The sequence below is a fragment of the Danio aesculapii genome, chromosome 24, assembly GCF_903798145.1.
Source record: "Danio aesculapii chromosome 24, fDanAes4.1, whole genome shotgun sequence".
NCBI classification, from domain to species: domain Eukaryota; kingdom Metazoa; phylum Chordata; class Actinopteri; order Cypriniformes; family Danionidae; genus Danio; species Danio aesculapii.
In genome coordinates, this window is record NC_079458.1 from 6,293,439 (window position 1) to 6,317,073 (window position 23,635).

General features: G+C 35.6%; 2 protein-coding genes across 25 annotated transcripts in view; one reads left to right on the top strand and one right to left on the bottom strand.

The window, feature by feature from the left end:
• The first annotated feature begins 297 nt into the window (after positions 1 to 297).
• LOC130218196 (guanine nucleotide-binding protein G(s) subunit alpha) lies at positions 298 to 13,613 on the top strand. Of its 2 annotated transcripts, XM_056450317.1 has the most exons (8): positions 298 to 348; positions 428 to 501; positions 661 to 719; positions 2,330 to 2,450; positions 3,938 to 4,068; positions 8,206 to 8,265; positions 8,422 to 8,489; positions 11,474 to 13,613. In XM_056450317.1, the coding sequence occupies exons 3-8, from the start codon at positions 662 to 664 to the stop codon at positions 11,618 to 11,620; spliced, it is 585 nt and encodes a 194-aa protein (XP_056306292.1). In that variant the 5' UTR covers positions 298 to 348; positions 428 to 501; position 661; the 3' UTR covers positions 11,621 to 13,613. The 2 variants fall into 2 exon arrangements, with proteins under 2 accessions (XP_056306292.1, XP_056306293.1); XM_056450318.1 differs by lacking the exon at positions 8,206 to 8,265.
• Positions 13,288 to 23,635, bottom strand: part of obscnb (obscurin, cytoskeletal calmodulin and titin-interacting RhoGEF b) — an 85,382-nt gene continuing 75,034 nt past the window's right edge. For all 23 annotated transcript variants that reach the window (XM_056450292.1, XM_056450289.1, XM_056450287.1 and 20 more), the window contains one exon: positions 13,288 to 15,719. In XM_056450292.1, coding sequence (XP_056306267.1) covers positions 14,690 to 15,719 — 1,030 coding nt within the window. In that variant the 3' untranslated portion in view covers positions 13,288 to 14,689. The remainder of the gene's footprint in view (positions 15,720 to 23,635) is intronic.

A 23,635-nucleotide genomic window follows, 5' to 3' on the forward strand; every position in this document is an offset into this window, starting at 1 on the left:
ATTTTTGCAATATCGCCCAGCCCTAAGGTACATTGTGTATTAAGACTGATGGAAAATGAAAAGTTTTTGAGGCTGCAATGCAATGTGATGTGATTGTTTAATAGTCTTTTGTTAATTACAATCAAATTAAATTTAATTCAGCGTATCGTCTCTAAATTGTGCAAAAAAAATGATACTTTACTTTTTTTTGGCTCAGAACAAAACAGGAATACATATATATTGTAATACATATTAAAATTAAATAAAATAAAAAAACTAAAAATAAAATAGTTTTTTCTTTTGCGTCTTCACAGTTTTCTTGACCGGATTGATGCAGTAAGACAAAGCGACTATACTCCAACAGACCAGGTATTGCTGGAAAATCACACACTGTTTATTAAATCTGTTAATGTCTCCCATTTCTAACACACTTTACTTTTTCATTCAGGACTTGCTTCGCTGCAGAGTGTTAACATCAGGGATCTTCGAGACGCGATTTCAAGTAGACAAAGTCAACTTTCAGTGAGTCCACTTACTAATAAAGTTTGTTACTATGTACATGTCCTGTAAGTAAGTGAGTATATCTGTATATTTTTTAAGCATCTTTTCTTGATTTGTCCACTAGAGGGACACATTTCATCCTAATCTCACATACCTCATGTTTCTGTTCTTCTCTTCCAGTATGTTTGATGTGGGAGGTCAGAGAGACGAGAGGAGGAAATGGATTCAGTGTTTTAATGGTATTTTTCATATATATTTCTTGCCACCAGTTGCACATGCACATTGTAAATGTAAAAGGTCTGCAGAGTTTCCAAGATCTTTCAGAGTTGTCAGTAATTCCAACTATACTTCCGTCCACAAATCAATGAGAGCAAAGTTGAGCCATCTGACCAATCAGAAGAGAGTAGAACAAAATAAGTAGAGCCATCTGATCAATCACAGGAGAGTAGATCAATGAAACTAGAACCGTTTGACCAATCAGAGGAGAGTAATCAATTTGAGTACAGCTATCTGACCAATCAGAGGAGAGTAGACCAATACAAGTAGAGTAGAGCCATCTGACCAATCAGAGGAGAGAAAACAAATGGAAGTAGACCTATCTGACCAGTCAGAGTAGAGTAAACAAATAGGAGTAGAGCTATCTGACCAATCAGAGGAGAGAAAACCAATGGGAGTAGAGCCATCTGACCAATCAGAGGAGAGAAAACCAATGGGAGTAGAGCCATCTGACCAATCAGAGGAGAGAAAACCAATGGGAGTAGAGCCATCTGACCAATAAGAGGCGTGTAGACCAATGGGAGTATCTGAGGAAAGAAAACCAATGGGAGTAGAGTAGAGCCATCTGACCAATTAGAGGAGAGTAGACCAATGCGAGTAGAAAAGGGCCATCTGACCGATCAGGAGATTAGACCAATGGGAATAGAGCAGAGCTATCTTACCAATCAGAAAGTAGAGCAATGAGAGTAGATTAGAACTATCTGACCAATCAGAGGAGAAAAGAGCAATGAGAGTACATTAGAACTATCTGACCAATCAGAGGAGAGTAGAGCAGTGAGAGTAGATTAGGACTATCTGACCAATCAGAGGAGAGTAGAGCAATGCGAGTAGAGCTATCTGACCAATGGGAGTAGAGCTATCTGACCAATCAGAGGAGAGTAGAACCATGGGAGTAGAGCTATCTGACCAATCAGAGGAGAGTGAACAATGAGAGTTGAGTAGAGCCATCTGACCAATCAGAGGAGAATAGACCAATGGGAGTTGCATAGAGCTCTCTGACAATTCAGAAAAGACTAGAGCCATAGAACTAATCAGCAAAGAGTAGATCCTTCTGTCCTAGCAGAGAAGAGTAGACTGGGAGCAGAGTATAACCATCTGACCAATAAGAAGAGTAGAGCCAACTGCCCAATCAGAGCAGAGTAGGCAAATGGGAGCAGAGTAGAGCCATCTGACCCATTAGAGAAAAGTCAACTGACAAATCAGAGGCGAGTAGAGCCATCTGACCAATCAAGAGTAGAGTATAACCATCTGACCAATCAGAGCACAGAGAAGAGTCATTTGGCCAATCAGAGAATAGAGCCTTCTGGCAAATCAGAGGAGAGTAGAACCATCTGACCAATCAGAGAAGAGTAGAGCCATCTGACCAATCAGAGCAGAGAAGAGCAACTTAACCTATCAGAGCAGAGAGGAACCATTTGACCAATCAGAGCAGAGCCATCTGAAAAGAGCTGATGCTGCAGTGGCTATTTTGAAAACAAATAATGTGTGTTTGACCATGGATGGAAGTAAACTTGCTGTAAGAGACTCTTCAGGCAAAATCAGAACATGTCTTGCATGCTTTGTTTCTCTGCAGACGTCACAGCGATCATCTTTGTGGTAGCGAGCAGCAGCTATAACATGGTCATAAGGGAAGACAACAACACAAACAGGCTACGGGAAGCACTTGCTCTTTTTCGCAGTATCTGGAACAACAGGTGATGCCTCCATTTTATTTCTGAACAAAGTGTAACTTGTTTTATATGGAAGGTAAATCCTGCCAATTTTAAATAAATCAAATAAACATTTGAAATGAAAATGAAAATCAGATTAACAATTTCATTTTAAAACACTGTTCGCAAAATATCTGCCAAAATTGAAATCGAAATGAAATTATTTAATTTTCATTTTCATTTTTACTTTGACAACACATCGTCCCTGTCAAATTGATAATTAAAATAAAGTTTCCAATTTAAGATTTAATTTTCACTGCATTTCCGCGTCAAGACTGCCAATATTAAAATGAAAAGCCAAACTGAAAAATAAAATGCAAACACAATTTTTACAGAGCATGTTATTAATGTTCACGCTATAATAGTGACAAAATTCAAATTAAAATGTAAATTTAAGCTTTCCTTTTATTGACACTTTTTCATTTCAGTTTTCATTTACGATTTCATTTTCAACATCAACCTGGTTGCAAAGCCTATGGTAATTAGTGGGAGGGGCGTAAGCTTTTAAGAGAAGCAGCTGCTGCATTGGAACAGCAGGAGGAACGACGGACACAGGAAACACAACCGTCAAATATTCATCCCACAGCAGTCCCTCAGGAGTCGCGGGCTTCTTCAGCATTCTTCGTTACATTACCACACAAGACCGAATACAGTATACTATACGAATTCATCACATGGCCTAACGTTACCGTACTTACGCTGTACAGTTTCTCTTGCCGCTGAAGAAGCCCGCGACTCCTGAGGGACTGCTGTGGGACGAATATTTGACGGTTGTGTTTCCTGTGTCCGTCGTTCCTCCTGCTGTTCCAATGCAGCAGCTGCTTCTCTTAAAAGCTGGCTTACCGTTTTGATCATTTTATTCCTTTTAATAAACGTAACAGTAACGTTAGTAACTCTCGCTGTCAAAACCCGGCTTTGCGGCTTCTCCCCTCGAGCTGTGGAAACGTCACTTAAATACGCCCCTCCCACTAATTACCATAGGCTTTGCATACAGGTTGATGTTGAAAATGAAATCGTAAATGAAAACTGAAATGAAAAAGTGTCAATAAAAGGAAAGCTTAAATTTACATTTTAATTTGAATTTTGTCACTATTATAGCGTGAACATTAATAACATGCTTTGTAAAAATTGTGTTTGCATTTTATTTTTCAGTTTGGCTTTTCATTTTAATATTGGCAGTCTTGACGCGGAAATGCAGTGAAAATTAAATCTTAAATTGGAAACTTTATTTTAATTATCAATTTGACAGGGACGATGTGTTGTCAAAGTGAAAATGAAAATTAAATAATTTCATTTCGATTTCAATTTTGGCAGATATTTTGCGAACAGTGTTTTAAAATGAAATTGTTAATCTGATTTTCATTTTCATTTCAAATGTTTATTTGATTTATTTAAAATTGGCAGGATTTACCTTCCATAGTTTTAAGCTTCCATTTGACCCCTCTTCTGTTTTCTTCTCTTGTTTTTTGCAGATGGTTACGGACAATTTCTGTCATATTGTTTCTGAATAAGCAGGACATGCTGGCGGAAAAAGTATTAGCTGGGAAATCCAAAATTGAAGATTATTTCCCTGATTTTGCGTATTACACCTTACCAGATAAAGGTTAGATCTCATACATCTCTGTTTTTAAATGAGTTTAAAGGGTTTGTTCACCCAAAAATGAGTATATTAATCACCCTCATGACATTCCACAGCTCTGAGACATTCATTCAGCTTTAGAACAGTTACGATTTTTTTTTTTAGATAATTTAAAATCATTTTTGATGAAATTAACCCTCTACTGCACGCATTATGGTAGATATATCATAAAAAATTTGACTGTTTTTCTTTTCTTAAAATGGCTTAACTTGAAGTGCTGTAAAAAAATGGAAAAAATTCCTTTTTTTTTAAGGTTCTTTATAATGTGCAATGTCCAACAGGGGATCAAACTTAGAAATTTCAAATTTTAAACTTTCCTTATGATTAAGAATTTAGTTGTTTGAAATGATTTAATTGCAGTTGCAGTATTAATTAAAAGCTTAAACATAGAACTTATAAATAGCACCCTTATACATACTTTCCAACAACAGATAATCCATCAGCTCAGGGGCATTGCTAGACATAAAACTCTACTGGGGCATGCACACCCTTAACCCCCCTCCCCTCCCCCTCAAAAAAAAAAAAAAATGTAAAAAAAAAAAAAAAAAAATTATATATATATATATATATATATATATAATATATATATATATATATATATATATATATATATATATATATATATATATATATATATATATATATATATATATATATATAATATATATATATATATATATATATATATATTTATTAGAAATAAAAGTATTCTTGTTATTATACATTATTATAGATTAAACTCTAAACAAAGATTATAGAATACACAAGACATGTTAGCCGTATAGTTTTGAACGGGAAAAGTGTAACAGTCAATATGGTGATGAAGCCCCGCCTACTAGCACAGGAGCCAATCATCAATCATTATAGACTAAAGTTTCTTCTGGGGAGAAGAAACTTACCCACCCCTTTACTCGTTGCTGTTACCCTTTTCCCCTCACTTACTATGCTCCTGGAAACACTGCCATAAATGAGGTCGGTGTCGTGATCTCGTTCCTTTTAAGTGCTCATGTGCATAGGTCTAGATTGGATAGCGCTGAGGATACTCTCGTTAATATAGCATAATTTTTATAATTTTTGACACTGTACAACAAATAATATTTATACATTTATCTTGACGGTTCAGGTAGGTGTGGACGCTAATAAATGCTAATTAAAACACTAATAAAATACAATTAATGCATTATTTAATACATAAATACTTCTCAACAGCCTCCGATCGAAGCTGTATCCCTTCTAGCAACAACGGCGGCGCCCATTACCTGTCATATAACAAACAATACGATCATCATTAAACTGTTTAAAAGACAAAATATATGTTCTGTCCCATATTTGGGAATCTGAGTATCAGAAATTTCACAATATAATTAGAACATCAATTTTCCTTCTATATTTCCTTTTAATTTTCCCATTAATAGCCCCTTATTTATTAGGGGTCGCCACAGTGGAATGAACTGCCAATTATTTCAGCATATGCTTTACACAGCGGATACTTTTCCAGCCAAAATCCATAACTGGAAAATGTTTCCCTTTGTTGAAAGCAATATTTACAATTCTAAAAGAAGTGGCATGGTGTATTTATTAATTTAACGTAATTTAAATATTAGGATGGTAATTAACGTTAGGATGAAACCTGGCTGTTAAATGTTTTAATGATGTTTTTTTTTTTTTTTGTACCTTTCTGCACTCAACAAGTTGTGACCCATGCTCTTCATGCTCTTTATGAAGGACCAGAGAGCTCTCAGATTTCATCTAAAATATCTTAATTTGTGTTCTGAAGACGAATGAAGGTCTCAGGGATTTTGGAAAAACACGAGGGCGACTAATTATTGGCAGAATTTTCATTTTTGGGTGAACTACCTCTTTAACTGATATCAAAATGTATTCAGTCTGACTAACTGTTCATCTCACAATCCTGATTTTACTGTATCTTATAATTCTGACATTATATCCAGCTTTTCATCTTACTATTCTGACTTTACATCTCAAAGTTCTCATTTAATATCTCATGATTATCTTTTTATCTCATGATTTTGACTTTTCACTTCAGTATTCTCAGTTTTGACTTTATATTTTGAGGTTATCTCACAATTCTCTGACTTTACATCCTACAATTCTGACTTTTGATTGCGCAATTTTTACTATACATCTTGCTATTCTCATTTTATATCTCATAATTCTGTCTTTTTATCTCATGATTCTCTGACTTTATATCTTCTGACTTTTTATCTCGAAATTTAGAATTATACAGAGGATTCGGAAAGTATTCATAGCGCTTAACTTTTTCCACATTTTTTTATGTTGCAGCCTTATTCCAAAATGGATTAAATTAATTTATTTCCTCAACATTCTACACTCAATACCCCATAATGACAATGTGAAGAAAGAGTTTTTGAAATTGTTGGAAATTTATAAAAAATAAAAAACCTGAAGAAATCACTTGTACAGAAGTATTCACAGCCTTTGCCGTGAAGCTCTAAATTGAGCTCCGGTACATTCTGTTTCCACTGATCATTCTTGAGATGTTTTCAGTAGCTTCTTTGGAGTCACCTGTGGTCAATTCAGTTGATTGGACGTGATTTGAAAAGGCATACACCTGTCTATATAAGGTCCCAGGGTTGACGGTGCATGTCAAAGCACAAGCCAAGCATGAAGACAAAGGAATTGTCTGTAGACCTCAGAGACAGGATTGTCTCGAGGCACAAGACTGGGGAAGGTTACAGAAACATTTCTGCTGCTCTGAAAGTTCTAATGAGCACAGTGGCCTCCATCATCCGTAAGTGGAAGATGTTTGGAACCACCAGGACTCTTCCTAGAGCTGGCCAGCCATCTAAGCTGAGTGATCGGGGAGAAAGGCCTTAGTCAGGGAGGTGATCAATAACCCGATGGTCACTCTGTCTAATCTCCAGCATTCCTCTGTGGAGAGAGGAGAACCTTACAGAAGGACATCCATCTGTGCAGCAATCCACCAATCAGGCCTGTGGGGTAGAGTGACCAGACTGAAGCCACTCCCCGCCTGGAATTTGCCAAAAGACATCTGAAGGACTCTCAGACCATAAGAAACAAAATTCTCTGGTCTGATGAGACTAAAATTTAACTCTTTGGAGTAAATACCAGGCGTTAAATTTGGAGAAAACCAGGCACTGCTCATCACCAGGCTATTACCATCCCTAAAGTGAAGCATGGTGGTGGCAGCATCATGCTGTGGGGATGTTTTTCAGCAGCAGGAACTGGAAGACTAGTCAGGATAGAGGGAAAGATGAATGCAGCAATGTACAGAGACATCCTGAATGAAAACCTGCTTCAAAGTGTTCTTGACCACAGACTGGGGCGACGATTCATCTTCCAGCAGGACAATCACCCAAAGCACACTGACAAAACATCAATGGAGTGGCTTCACAACAACTCTGTTAATGTCCCTGAGTGGCCCAGCCAGAACCCAGACCTAAATCTGATTGAACATCTCTGGAGAGATCTGAAAATGGCTGTACACCGTCACTTCCCATCCAACCTGATAGAGCTTGAGAGGTATTGCAAAGAGGAACGGGCAAAAATTCCCAAAGGCAGGTGTGCCAAGCTTGTGGCATTCATATTCAAAAAGACTTGAGGCTGTAATCGCTGCCAAAGGTGCATCAACAAAGTATTGAGCAAAGGCTGTGAATACTGATGTACATGTGATTTTTCAGCTTAATTGTTTTTAATAAATTTGCAACAATTTCAAAAAATCTCTCTTCACATTGTCATTATGGGCTATTGTGTGTAGAGTTTTGAGGAAATAAATTAATTTAATCCATTTTGCAAAAAGGCTGCAACATAAAAAAAATGTGGAAAAAGTGAAGCGCTATAATTCTTTCCGAATGCTCTGTACTTGCAGTTCTCTGATGTTCCATCTTGCAGTTATGACTCTTACAATTGCCACTTTTCACCTCACAATTTTGGAAAAATGAAACATCTGTCATTGAAAAGTGTGCTCTCTTCTTTCCTACACAGATGTAAGAGGTTGATGTGTATAACTGTTATTGTTACATTTTCTTATGAATTTGTTTGAATATTTTATTTATTTATTTATTTTGTGCACATTGGTGTTGGCTACCATCACATTAGTAAAGAAAAGGAAATGTGTATGGAAGAGAAAAAAGCGAAATGGAGACGATGTGTCAAACAGTAAGACTTCTGCACTTCTATCTGAATGATCAATGGAGATGACAACACCCAATCATTCTGCTTTTAAATGATCTGAATGATTGAACCATTTGATTGTAAACTGATTCGTGTGCGGGTCATTATCAATGTTAATCTGTTGCTTGATTTCTGATTCAGTAACTCCGGATCCTGGTGAAGACCCCAAAGTGACAAGAGCCAAGTTTTTCATTCGTGACGAGTTTCTGGTTAGTGATTCTGCTTATTTTGTCATTTGTATGTTAAATAGCAGTTACTGAAGTCCAATCTTAGACTACTACATGTTTTAGGATTTCTCTTTTTATTCTTGCTATTAAATTAAGATAACTAGATTTTTTTAAACAGTTTTACATGTTTAATAATAGTTACTCTTTCAACTTAAAGGGATAGTTCACCCATTCATTTACTCACCCTTCGTCCTAACTGGTTTCTCTCTTCTGTTAAATACAACAAAAGATATTATGAAGAATGTTGGAAAGCTGCAGCCATTGATTTCAAGAGTATTTTTTGTTCCTTCTGTGGATGTCAAAATTCTTCATCCTTCCCCGAGAATCGTCCTTTGTGTTCAACAGAAGAAAGAGTTCATAAACGTCTAGAACCACTCGATTATGAGTAAATGTTGAGGACATCTGCATTTTTGTGCGAACTATCCCTTTAATCTTCTTTTAACCAATAATTGGCGCCACCTTGTGTCTCTTTAGAGAACAAACGTATAGATTTGACTTATTTTTCTGAATTAATAATCATCCATATTTTGGATAAAAATTATAGTTTGCATTTTTTAAAACACAATATTTATTTAAAATAAAATATTATGATTATATATGGAATTATATATATAATAAACAATATATGACATTATTGCAAAAATATCACCAAACAAACAAACAAAAAGTTTGGTGTGTGTATATTAGGAATTTTGTGTGCCATACTAAACTCCTTGAAGGGAAAGTTCACCCAAAACTGACACTTCTGTCATCATTTAATGAAGCGTTACTCGTCACAAACCTGTTTGACTTGCTGAAAACCTGTAACCATTGACTTCCATAGTATTTGATTTTCCTAGTTCGGAAGTCAGCGGTTACAGGTTTGTAACATTTCTCAAAATATCTTATTCTGTGTTCAATAGATTAATGAAACTCATAAATGTTCAAAACCACTTGAGTGTGAGTAAATTGTAAGTAATATTTCATTTTTGGGTGAACTATCCCTTTAACCCTTGTGTACTGTTCACATTGACTACTCTTTTGTTATGTTTGTGGCTGTTTTGGCCCCATTGACTTTCCATTATAATGACTTGATTGCAGAGCCATGACAGTATATAATCATGCATTCTAGATTGTTGGTGGTTTTCCTTGTTGGAAGAAGTAAAATGTGTCATTTTTACTGTTGATTATCATTTAGCAGCATTAATCCTTTACCATAGGCCTGTGCAAAGAAGTTTTTGGCTTTTATATGGAGATCTATGGAGTAAAACGGCGGATTATAATGTGTGTGCTTCAATACACTTATTATATTCACACTATTATCCATATGAAAGGCAGAAACTGGAGCTTTTTTGCACTGCAACCGATGATCAACAGTAAAAACTTAAAATTGTACCTCTTTCCAACAGGGAAAACCTGCAACAATCAAGAATGCATGATTATATGCTATCGTGGCTTTGCAATCAAAAAATGTTATTGTAATGAAAGTCAATGGGGCAAAAACTGCCCGAACATAATAAAAGGGTAGTCAATTTGCGCAGAGTCCATTGTTACATTTTTTTTTTTTAAATTTCAAAGCATTTTTACAAAATATGTGTCAGAATAAGATTTGTTACCAAAAATCCTTCCATTTGCTGAAACACAGAAAATGATGTGGCCAAATTAAGACTTGAATCCCAATTTCCTTTTAGAGACTTTAAGCCCAAGAGTGGATGAAAACATGCCCAACAACACTGAAAAGCCTATTATAGGTTTCATTTTCAAAATAATAGCAGTACAGTGTCACTAACCAGAATAATCCAGGTGTTTAGTGTATCTTTTTATTGCTACATGGCAAACAAGCAGTAGGTTAGTAGATTCTCTAAAAACAAACAGCTCCCACCCAGCATTCATGATATGCACGCTCTTAAGCCTGTGCAATTGGGCAAATAGTTGAAAGGGGTGTTTTCAAAAAGATGAACAAACTCATAACTTTTGTACAATGTTTTTGCTTTTAAGATTTGACGATCCTGTGAATCTCTAAACTAATATGACCACCGTTTTCTATAACTGCCTCACATCTGTGTAGCATGGAGTCAACCAACTTGTGCCACCTTTCAGCTGTTATTCCACTCCATGATTCTTTTACAACATTTCACAACTCACTTACATTTCTTGATTTGCTTCAGAAACAGCATTTTTGATATCACCTCACAAGTTCTCGATTGGATTAAGGTCCGGGGATTGGGCTGGCCACTCTATAGCATTATATTTGTTGGTTTGGAAACAATAATTTGCTAATTAACTAGTGTGCTTTGGGTCATTGTCTTGTTGAAACCACCATATCAATGGCCTATGTATTTTGACATATGCAAACTGATCTATGATCCCTGGTATGCGATAAATAGGCCCAACACTATAGTAAAAGGAGCATGCCCATATCATTATGCTTGCGCCACCATGCTTCACTGTGTACTGTGGCCTGAATTGAGATTTTGGGGGTCGTCTTACAAACCGTCTGTGACCCAAAAGGAACAATTTTACTCTCATCAGTCCACAAAATGTTCCTCCATTTTTCTTTAGGTCAGTTGATGTGTTCTTTGGCAAATTGTAACCTCTTCAGCACATGCCTTATTTTAACAGAGAGACTTTGCTGGGGATTTTTGAAAATCGATTAGCTTCACACAGACGTGTTTTCTGAGAATCTAATGCACCTACTGGTACTGGTTTGCCATGTATCAATAAAATATCATCTTTCAGATGAGACGTTAAGCCGAGGTCCTGACTCTCTGTGGTCATTAAGAATCCTATGGCACTTCTCCTAAAAAGTAGGGGTGTAAAAATATATAAATTTATATGTATATAATACACACATTACAATAAAAAATATACTAAAAACCTGGCTTATTCTGGTTTGTCACGTTGTACTGTTGTTATTGCGAACAATACTGTATATGAAATATTAGATCTAATGTTTGTTTTCTTTCTGTCACCTTCTCTCACCACAGAAAATAAGTACAGAAAGCGGAGACGGCCGTCACTACTGTTACCCCCATTTCACATGTGCAGTGGACACAGAAAACATCCGGCGGGTGTTCAACGACTGCAGAGACATCATCCAGAGAATGCACCTGCGGCAGTATGAACTCTTGTGATCTCACTCACCAGGCCAAAACCGCAGACCACCAATACTACTGACGTTTGGCACACCACCCTTCACTTTTAACTTCTTTGATTTTAACTCATTCTTCAGTTGGAGGGGACGGAGGATGGAGAGAGCCGCTGTTTCGTGTTCTGTTGTCCATGCTTTTATTTGGATTTCCTTTATTTTTGCCATTCCATCAAGCCTTCGGCTACCTCCTTACTTTTTAATTTGATGATCACATCACTTTTTGACCTCCAGGAGTCCTAGCCTCGCACCCCGAACCTTCATCTTCTGACCTACAGGGCTCTCTGCTGCTCCTTCTGTTCCCGAACACTGAAGATCGCCCGCGGACAGAGCTGGAGACGGGGTGGTCGAGCGGGGGATTGTCCAACACTGGGAAAACGAAGTAAAGTAATGCACTTTTTTTCCATCAGGTTTTGACGTTGTTTTTTTTCGTTATGAAGATGGACACACAATGTAGCATCACATCATGAATTTCTCTCCCACTTCAAGCCTGACACAGGTAAAGAGGATGGCTGGCCGCACCCTCTTGTGTGAGGAGGCGGGGTTTTAGAATGAGGAGGGGCTTTGGGAACATTGCCGAAGCCTCGGATTGGTCATGGTTGCGCAAAAGAAACGCCCCCATTTCTTATTTTACTTTCTAAACTTGTACAGACTGTGCAAGGGTGTTTTTTTCTGTACAGATTCTAAAATGTTCTATTATTTTGTACAACTTTATTGAAAGAGAGTAAAAAAATCTACTTGTAGATCTTTGTGCCTTGATTATGGCTGTACCTGTAAATGAAGCTGATACATATGTTTTTGACTGCGCTGTACAGCTTGATGTCACCCCCGTCGGCAGAAAAGACTGTGGATGGGGACCTACTCTGTAGTTTAGTTTTTCCCTCATTTTTTTTTTTTTATTTGGTTGTTTTTGTTGCTTTTGTTTCTATTAAAAAAGTTCTTTATTCAAAAATAAATATAGGAAAGAAAACTCTTAACCTGTATACATTATGCAAAAATTGACCCCCTTACCTGCGGTTATGATTGGACGAAACAGCACCATGCCTTTCTTCTCGTTTGTTTGTTTTGTTTTCTGTTTCATTTATGAATTCTCAGCTTTAAAAACAGAAAACAAAATTCAAAGTGTCCAAAATCGCAACCTGGTGTTGTTTTCAAAGGAACCATTTTTTCGGATATGAAGTATGTCTGAGATATATAGAGAAATATACATGTTGTGTCTGTGAGTGCGTGCAGGAGACAAACATTGAGCCACAGACGCATGGCATTCGTATGTGTTTGTGTGTGTGTGAGAGAGCGAGATGGAGCGCGTGTGTGTGCAAGGGTGCATTGTGTGCACTCTTTTATAAATGTACGTACATGTAAATTTATAAGTCTATATAAATATATATGTACAATTCTACATGTTTAGTTATGTGTGTGTTGGTGTATGCATATTCCTGTATGTATACAGTGAAGATGTGTACTTACACACATAGGTAAGCATGTCTAGAGAGAAATGAATAAATGAGAGTGCAATATTGAAAGCTACTGTGCGTGTCCAACGATTTTCACCATTTTTTTTAATCATCATGACGTGATATCAGTTGAAAGTCTGGTTTCTAATACACACACATCCAAATATATGCTTATTTTGTAATGCAGCAAATTCAGAACTTCAAGACGTACATTTTTATTTATATTTATTACATTTCTTTTTGTCTTTTAGCAACTGAACACCCTTGGCAGTTCTAATTTATTTTGCTTTTTACCAAACCATGTGATCCACCAAAACAATACGAATTATGTTACACATGCAAATTTTGGTTGATGCAAAATTTGTATTTGTAGTTCAAACACATTTAATATATATATATATATATATATATATTAGTATTACTCCAGTAAATCGCAAAACTTTTTAAATCTGTAAATACTGTGCTTAAAAGTCATGTTGCACAAAAATACTTTTTAAAATAAATCTTCTAAAGTCATTAAATAGATTTTGTGTTATGCTTCTTAAGTCTTAAAATCTCCCACAGCTATTCTTTTGTCAGTCTACAAAACCACATACATTCACTGTAAAACGCTGAGCACGTTGAGGAAACCTCAGCGCACCATTTCTGATACATTAACAGACCTCAGATTCAACTCATGCAAAAAAATAAATGTCGATTTGGCTTTATAGATACTGAGAAACACTCATCGAGTATACGTGTGTGCATTGCTGAGGTACGTTAATTCCAAAATCTAGTTCACACCTGGTGTTATGATGTGTTTTGGTCAATTGGATCGTAAGTAGATGATGGAGAGACATTTCCATTTACATCAGCCTGATCTCATGAGGAAACGTAACTAAAATTTTGTATTTTTTACATTTTAAAAAGGAGGTGTACCTCTGAAGCCCACAATCATCAGGGGATGAGCAGATCAAACTAAAATGTACAAATTAGATAATAGTTTTTCTTTTACTCTCAACCCAAACTTACAATATCATACAGCAATTCAACAACATATCCTGTAATGTTAAAAATCTGATGAGTAGGCTGAAAGTTGGTTGTCTTTGGTTATTTGAACACAATCAACTACAAGTGTCTACGCTATGCATCCAAACGTGTTATTGACTGATTCTGAAAATGTTCAATAGTAGACAAGCTCAAACCTTCCGGACACTATTTAAAACTGGATTTAGCATCATACGCTTGTTGTCAGATTGACCAAAATCCATCTTGACCACCAGGTGTAAAAGGACCTCACATTATCCACAATCTTATTAAAGTCTAAAGCATTTGAATTAGGCTTTCTTTAGACTTTCTGTATTTGCTCATTGATGTTGTATCAGGTTTTGACATTCGCAGCTGCGTGATTCCGTGCTAACCGGACGTCTTAAAGTCTTCATTAGATCAGATTTAAAGGCATTCAATGTAAAGTGTCGCCTCAACAACATGGAATGATCTGCTGTTAGCAGAAGCCTTGCTATTGAATAAAACTCTCTCTCTCTGATTTGACAGAAATGTTCCCATTTTAAGACTAGGTCTACTGAAAGTCCTGATGATAAAAGCGAGGAGCGGTTTCCTCGTTACTGCTTTCCAGTTGGCTGCTTCTTGCCCATCTGAAGAGTGAGCCGTCCGGCTGGTGTGTAGCTGTGGGTTTGTGCAGAAACTTGTGTTTTGAAGCTCTGCAGACCTCCCTCTTTTCCTCTCTGGACCTCGGAGCAGTACGTCGGCTGGAACCTTGCAGCGCTACTGGCATGATGTGCGTAGCTGGATGAAGATCCTCCCATCACATGAATAGGGATACTCTTCTCTTGTCTTGACGGGGAGCCTGTGTTGGCCGACGAACCTGGAGTAAACATGCTGGAAATGTGTTCCTTGAAAGAGCCGAAGAAGCCCGTGCGAGGTTTTGGAGATGCCACTGGACAGCCGACGTTTAATAAAATGGGTTTCCCAATCACCGTTTCATTAACCTCCCTCTGCAACACCGAGATCTGGCTTGGTTTCTCCTCATGGATCTGCTGGTCTGTACGACTGCCAAAGGTTTCACCGTCCTGAGGAATATAATCTTCCAGATCTTCAAGTGTGAGGACTTTATTCCCATCACTCAGCGTTTTACAAACTCGATCGCCGAATTCCTCATCTTCAGATTCCAAGATAACGGTTCCCTCATCGTCTCCATCAGGGTCATTGATTTCACCAATTATGTTCTCAATCACTTCAGCAACATCTTGCTCAGTTTCTTCATCATCGGATGAGGCTTGAAGAGTCATCGCAGTAGCCTCTACCAACTTGTTGTTGGAGTTATTAGTGTTTGGGTTGGCAGGCGATGACCGCTTGCCAGGAGAAATGCCTCTTCTTCTTGGTAGCTTGGGTGATTTGTTGACTTTATACTCGATGATTTCCTCGACCTCCACCCATCTGGGGTTTCTAGCGGTGGCTCCTTCTGCCTCCGGGACGTAGAGTGTTGGTACCGTTTTCCTGGCCATGGTTCGTCTCTGTCTGGGTGGTTCAGGTGTGGATGTCTCTGAACGGAAAGCTCCCATTGGTGATGGTCGTGGAGATGCATGTCTCTTCATGCGCGTGTTCTTCACCACTGTGGTGATAGTCTCCTCACTAGGGAAAAGGCACATTTGTGAGTATGACTTGTATGATTAATACATGCGGTAGATTCATTCATGTAAATTTAAAGCCGAATTAGGAGCGTAATTTTTCTTAAATGCAACCTTAAGTGATTGAAATCATTCTCATTTGCTGCTCAAAAAAAGCTTTAAATATTTGCACTGATTTATATTGTTGAATAGATGCTAGCACTGAGAAAAAAAATATTGAAACCGCTTTGCTTGTAAAAGTGTAAAAGCAAAGCTCGTGCATTTGCTGTAAATGCTTGAAAATGCTTGCATTTTAATGTAATAATTTTAAGGTTTGAAAAGTGCCTAAATTTTGGATAAGGGCTAACTGTAACTGCGTTACTTTAATAATAATTAGTTATCTTACTAAATCGCTAATAAAGATTAAAGATTATTAAAGATTACTCATGTAAATACGGTAAAACCAAAACAAAAGTATGCAGAAAGTATATGCAGTTTTACAGAATGGCAGACGCTGTGCCTTTGAGTCACATGAGAGCCATTACAGGCTTAAAAATCACCAGTTGACTCTTTTACTCGTGTTTTATTCGGTTTATTAGTGAGGTTTGTGAGTTGGCACTTGTGTGGTTTGCAGCAATACGTGGCCAGTGTTTTCATTTCTATTGCGCTACATATATAACAATGCTACGGTTTAGATAGCTCATACACATACTATTATGACCAATGCGCTTGCCTTACCGACTATGGCCTCATTAGCATCTTAAAAAAAATCTGCGTGCTGTTTTTGCTTGCTGTTTATCAGGTCAAGTGCCTTCGTGTTCATGCTGTTCTTCTTCTTGTGTTTTTTGTAGCGGTTTAGCAGCAAACCAAAATAAGAGGTAATTACCGCCACCCACTGATCTGGAGTGCGGAGTCCGCAGAGATTCAGATGAGTTTCTGTCCATGATTCCTGTCTTTATCTCTTGAAGCTGTTTCAGCATTTCTCTTCTCTTTCTTCCTTGCATTTCCCCGTTCTTAAGTGATACTTTATCCAATCCTATCTACCCTAATTCTTTCTCTTTACGTGAATCACATTCAATATACCTTATTTCGGGTGTGCAAGGCTATCTCTTCATTCTAATCAAGACTCATAACTTTAACGGTTTAAAATCTTGTTTGTAAACTGTAATAAGCAGAAATCCCAGTTTATCCACCACAATAATCTGCTCCATCACTGCAGCAATCTCCAAACGTTCCTAGCACTTGTAAACTTCCGGCACCATAACGGAAATCCCGCCTCCACATTATATTCTATTGGACAATAATGCGCCTGAATGTGCTTTACTGTTTCTGGATTCCCACATTTGCTGGATTTTCCCAATCTTTCTTACTACTTTCACATCTTAATCTCTCAGCTTCAACACAATTCTTGTATTCTGGAGAACATGACATCTTTTTCCTTCACTACCCCCTTGTTATATTCTTCTTCTTTCTTCAGCTGAGATGTTTTAATACCTGCTTCTGGTATACCCGCTTCTTTCTTCACTTTCTAACAAAAGCTTGCTCTTTCTTTATATCAATCCTCTTGGCAGTCTTTTAAAAATGTTTACTGGATGATCAGCCGTGTGTCGTGCTGGTGTTGTGAAATATTCTGGGCGGAGCATAGATATGAATATTCATGAGTTTCCGGTTGTGTGTTGTAGCAACTCGGTGAACAAGCATTTGCGTTCCCTCTGTAATAAACGAAGCAGTTTTTAACAATATGGTTGATTTATCTGCTTAACGACGTTAAGCTTAGAATAAAATCTTATATATGTACAAAAAAATCTCGAAATTGTGTTATTCGTTACGTTTATTTAGTATTTACCGCTGTAAAATATATAAAATATATGTGTATTCTGGAGTATGGCGTATTTACCCTTGTGTGTGCGGTTGGAGATCCACTCTGACGTGATTTTGAGTCTTAATTTAGCCGCAACCTTTGGTCCGTTTGTTGAATTTTAATTACATTGCATCTACATGTCAACTAATTCTCATAAGATTACAAGTAGACTGTTACGGTTAGTGTAAATTGATATGTACTTGCTAAGTTTCCTATAGTCAGTTAACCCCCGGTTTCACAAACAAGGACTAAGGCTAGTCAAAATTCAATTGCATATTTGAGCTGTCTCAACTTGAAATACGTCGGTGTCTTTTTTTGTCTCCAGGTGCACACCAGTGATATATTTTTCAAAGGCCATTTTTATAAATGTGGCTTAAATAGTCTAATTTAACTAAGGCCTAGTCCTGGTTTAATCTAAGCCCTGTTTGTGAAACTGGGCCTAAATGTCTGTTGAAAGAGCAGCATCAACAGATATTAAGCAGAGTCTACTAATACTCAAATGGACCATCAAAATAGTGTTACCAAAACCTTCTCTGCATTTCATCTAGCAGAATAATAATTATTATTATTTCTTTTTTAAAACCTAATGATACACTCTGGGCAAATTAACTACCCTGATCAGGATGAAAACATCCACTGAATTAATCTGCTGTAAAAATGCATTTCAAAGCATTTTCTCAAAACATGTCAAATGAAGATTTGTGACCAAAAATCATTCTGCTATCTGAAACACAGAAAAAGTTGTGGCCAAAGTAAGACTCAAAGAGAGGATGAAAACATCCCAACGGCACATAAGGGTTAACGTCCTCTGATTAAAGGTTTTATCAACTGGTCTTCTCTATAGTAAGAGGCATGGTCTGCTTAAAGGGATAGTTCATGTAAAAATTAAAATTAACTCACTATTTACTCACGCACATGTGGATTCAAACCTTTGTGTTTCTTCTATTGAACACTATAGATGATATTTTAAGAAAGCCTAAAATATTGACTTCCATTGTAGGAAAACAAATACTTTAGAAGGCAATGGTTACAGATTTCCAGCATTCTTCAAAATATCTTCTAAAGTGTTCAACAGAAGAACAAACAGGTTGGAAACAAGTAAAGGGTGAGTAAATACAAATATTTGATTGTAACTTTAACTTAATTTGATTGTAATGAAATAATGTGTACATTTTGTAAAGCTGCTTTGAAACAATAATTATTGTAAAAAGTGCTGTACAAATAATCTTGAATTGTATTGAAGTGAATGAACACGTAATTTATATTTTTCAGGTGAACTATCCTTTTAAAGCTGGACTCTGCTTCTCGTGTGCTTCCTGATGGGTATTGCACAAAAGCAAGATTAGGGACTAAACGGATTTTCAAGCTATCCTGGTTTAATTTAGCCATGGTTCAGTTGCATGAAAACCAACTAAATTAAGCTAAATAAATCCACCGTCACTGCTACTAGAAATTAATGTTTTACAGTCACTTGGCCAATTATATATATATATATTTTCTAACCTTCATACTAGAAATGTGTACGTTTGATTAAATGCAGAATAACCGTTAATCTAGAATAATTGTATCCAAAATAAACGCGTCTTTTCCCCATATCATGTGTGCGTATTGTATGTTTTAATGTGTATATAAAATACACACGTACATTTATTGTATCTAAACTATTCAAAACAATAATTATAAACGTATTTATATTGATATGTTAAAATATATCTAAATATAAATTAACATTTTCTCAAACATGTGCTTGCATGTTTGTGTTTATTAAATATATGCAGCACACACAGACATACAGTTGAAGTCAGAATTATTAGCCCCCCTTTGAATTTTTTTTCTTTTTTAAATATTTCCCAAATTATGCTTAAAAGAGCAAGGAAATTTTCACAGTATGTCTGATAATATTTTTTCTTCTGGAGAAAGTCTTGTTTGTTTTATTTCGGCTAGAATGAAAGCAGTTTTTGATTTTTTTTAAACACCATTTAAGATCAACATTATTAGCCCCTTTAAGCTAGATTTTTTCGATAGTCTTCAGAACAAACCATCATTATACAATAACTTGCCTGATTACCCTAACCTGCCTAGTTAACCTAATTAACCTAGTTAAGCCTTTAAATGTCACTTTAAGCTGTATAGAAGTGTCTTAAAAATATTAAGTTAAATATTATTTACTGTTATCATGGCAAAGATAAAATAAATCAGTTATTAGAAATGAGTTATTAAAACTATTATGATTACAAATGTGCTGAAAAATCTCTCTGTTAAACAGAAATTGGGGGAAAAAAAATAAACGGGGGCTAATAATTCAGGGGGGCTAATAATTCTGACTTCAACAACTGTATATATTATATCTACACAAGCCTGTGATTGGATGTGATTTTAATCTCAATTACTCTTGGCCACTGCCTGGCACTAGTTTAATTTTATTACCAATAATTTATGTTGTATAAGTTTCATATATGGCCATTTCAGATTTTCCAGATATGTATAAAATGTTTTTATTTTTGATATATCAAATTACATCATGTTATAGATTAAATACAATCAGTTAGAATAAAAATAGAAACTAAATTAAAGATGATAACGACACAGATACGTACAATAGGGGAAGTGTTGTATAATAATAATCTTCCATTGTAAATTTCCCAATACGCACACATTTAAGGCAAAGTGAGCAACTGTTAATTTTAAAATAGATTTCACCTCCTCATAAGCGTCTTTTGAGTCTCTGTTGGAAAGTAGTTGACGTTGGATCAGTAGCTCAGAGGGGCGTTTTACCTGATTGGCTCACATCAGGTTTTGTCCATATTTGCGTCATTGATTCTGTGATCATTTCCTGGTTTAAGAATGCAGTGAACATGCATAAATCCTGGATATCTACGCCGGCTTGACATGTTCTTAACCAGGATGTGCTGGTTAAACTAAGTCAAGCCAAACTATTTCTGTTATCCTGGCTTTCTTTATTCTACTTTTGTGCAATACCCTTGTGGTCAGTTAATTATCTGTCACCAAGATATATTCCTACCAAGGTTCTTTTAGTAAACAGATTAAAAAAATTTCCATATTTTGTGATTCACATTAAGAGTTTTCTGTTTATTTACGCTTGTGAATTGCATTATGGGATGTTGATCTCTGCTCTGTCGACATTTGATGTTGAAAATTCAACTGTAGAGTTTAGCAAAGTTACTTATTGACATTTGTAGTAGCTAGAAGTAATATATAAGAAATTATTTAGAGAGATATAAGTCTATAAAATAACAGAAAATGTACTGCAGGCTTATTACAAGGTTTTTGAAGCGTAATATACAACACCAACCCAGACAATATATCACTTTAAACTATTAAAAATGTTCATAAAAGTCACTTTTTCCAACTTTTCATGTTTAAAAGTTAATGAATGAAAGATTAAGGTCCCATAATGCAGTTCAAAAGCATAAATATATGAGGAAAAATAAAAACATGAATCGCAAAATACAGAAAACTGCTCATTGACAGATATTTTATACAGTTCAGATTAAAACTATTGGTCAAATAATTTACAATAAATAAATAAAAAGATAAATACTAACTGAATTTACAACGTCCAAGAAAAATGAACTGAAAATAAATAATTATCAAAAATAAATCTTCATTTTTTTAGAATTATTAAGCTCTCATTCGGAGGTGGAAAATTTGACCTGCGACTGTTTGAAGAAACACCTGTAGATGGCGCTTATACAGCCAAACATATTTTAAAAAATGCAAACTAGGTATGTTTACATACATACATGCATGATCTTTAATATAACAAAGTTTGTTTAAATTCGTCTGTGACTAAATTCGTCAATGAATAAAACCAAATATAAACACTAAAACTAACAAAACCATCAACGAAGAACTAAACTAAGCAAAAATTTTAAATAGTAAACTTAAAAACTAAACTAAAATGTAAAAATAGTATCAAAATACTAATACAAAAACTTATTTTAAAAATGCTAAACTATAATAATAACCCTGGTAAAAATGTGTGGTTTTAGTAACAGCCATGTAATCTTGTGTATGTGCTGTTCATAAACTGCAATAATGATCCTGTTTGCCTTTTTAAAGTCATGCTTTTAGATATGAATATGCAAATGAGGCATAAATAAACACACTTTTTTACTTGTGCTTGGATTAAAATTGGTGCACTTTTTATTTGGTGTAAAGGTGCTCGGTGCATTAACTGGTTACTTTCCATTCAAAAGATCTTAATATCTACAAAAATGAATAAAAATAAAACTACATCAAATCTATAACTGAACTAATCTTGACTAACTTTATCATTGGAAAGTAATTTTCGCATTTGCCCACAGTTTTGGAAGTATATCTTGTTGTGACAGAAGTTAACTAACTTATAAAAAGGGCTTCTAGAAAAAAACAAAGGAAAAACACACAAAAAAAAAACAAAATAAATAATAAATGAATAAATAAATAAATAAATAAGTAAATAAATAAGTAAATAAATAAGTAAATAAATAAATAAATAAATATTAATTAATTAATAAATAAAGTATAAGAGTTGTTTCTTTTAAGTTGATACGCACTCACAATCAAGCAAAATTCATTCTTTTTTTTTTGTTGTTTTAAGCTAAATATTTGTCATTTATGTAAAAAAAAAGGTCATTTTCATATATAACAGGGTGATGGGTGTGTGATAAGTATTACCAATTTAATGTGTATGTTCTCACTGCAACTTTTAAGCGAGCCGAATGCAAAAAATAGATGTTTACTGTGAGTTACAAATGCTGACCAACAAAAAAGTTTTCATATATTTTGTTCCTTAATTGTACCCCTCTCAGGATAATCGGGATAATCCTGATTGAAACAGATGCAAAACTATTTAAAAGCTTTGAATTAATGTATTTTAAAAGGCCTTTCCTGGTGTTACCTGGATTATTTGAGCGAATCAAACACCAGCAATTTATAGAAAATCATATCAGATTTTTTTTAAAATCTGTTTTTGTAAAAAAATCTCTATATATTTCCTAATATTCTCCTGATATCAAAAATGAACTATTCATTCATGTACAGTTGACGTCAAAGTTATTCGCCCTCATATTTTAAAAATATTTCCCAAATGATGTTTAACAGAGCAATTGCGTGACTAAAAGTGTTTTTTTTTATTATGTTAATAATAAAAAAAATGTGCGAGCCTTGGGGTGATTAGGCCTACGTTATATTAAAGTCACAGCAATAGCATCAGATACGGCACATTGATTTTATGGCACCAGGTAAAACTTTCTGATACATTTATGCCAATTAAATACATTAAAGGTGCAGTAGGTGATCTGCCTAAATGCTAACCGGTTAGCATAATACTTTTGAAACAACATCCCACTGCCATCCAAAGCCACGCCTCCTGAAATAATGAATGCTTGCATTAAAAATGACAGAGACCCACTAGATCATGTCATTCGCCGGTAAGAAAACTTTATACTTTATAATACTACAATTTTGAATGAAAAATTATTATTATGTCTAGCACGTTTACAGTTGTGTAGCAAACAAAACTTGTCATAATGTGCAATATTTCATGCATGCTAGGATCATCACTGGTCTCACTCTCTCACGCGCTTTGTCCTAAAGCAACTACTGTATGCTTAGTGGTTGGCTGGCGGCGTTCAGCAATTACACTTATTACTAAGCCATACTTAGGTTGTCATTGTTCAAAAATGAACCAATGTGAATATAAAACCAACTTCAGCTCAGTAAAGCAGGCTAGGTGGAATAGGGCTATTTACTGACATTAAAATCGACATTATCGATGCTGTAAAAGGCCTAAAGAAACTGAAAATAGTCAAATCAATCTTTCGCCGGTGGATTTCAGTGGCTGAACAACACTTCTGTGCATATAACCCATTCATAACAACCCAATCTACATCAGCTTTGCGTGACTGAAAGAGTTTTAAAACAGAACATTACCTGTCTAACAGAAATACTTCAGCCATGGTGACGTCCTTCCTCCAGCATGCAAAACCCACTCCAATATTGATTCAGGATTTTTAAAAGTTTAGATTCAGCATTTGTTTTTACCACCATCTACTCTCTCGTGTGCACGTGAATGC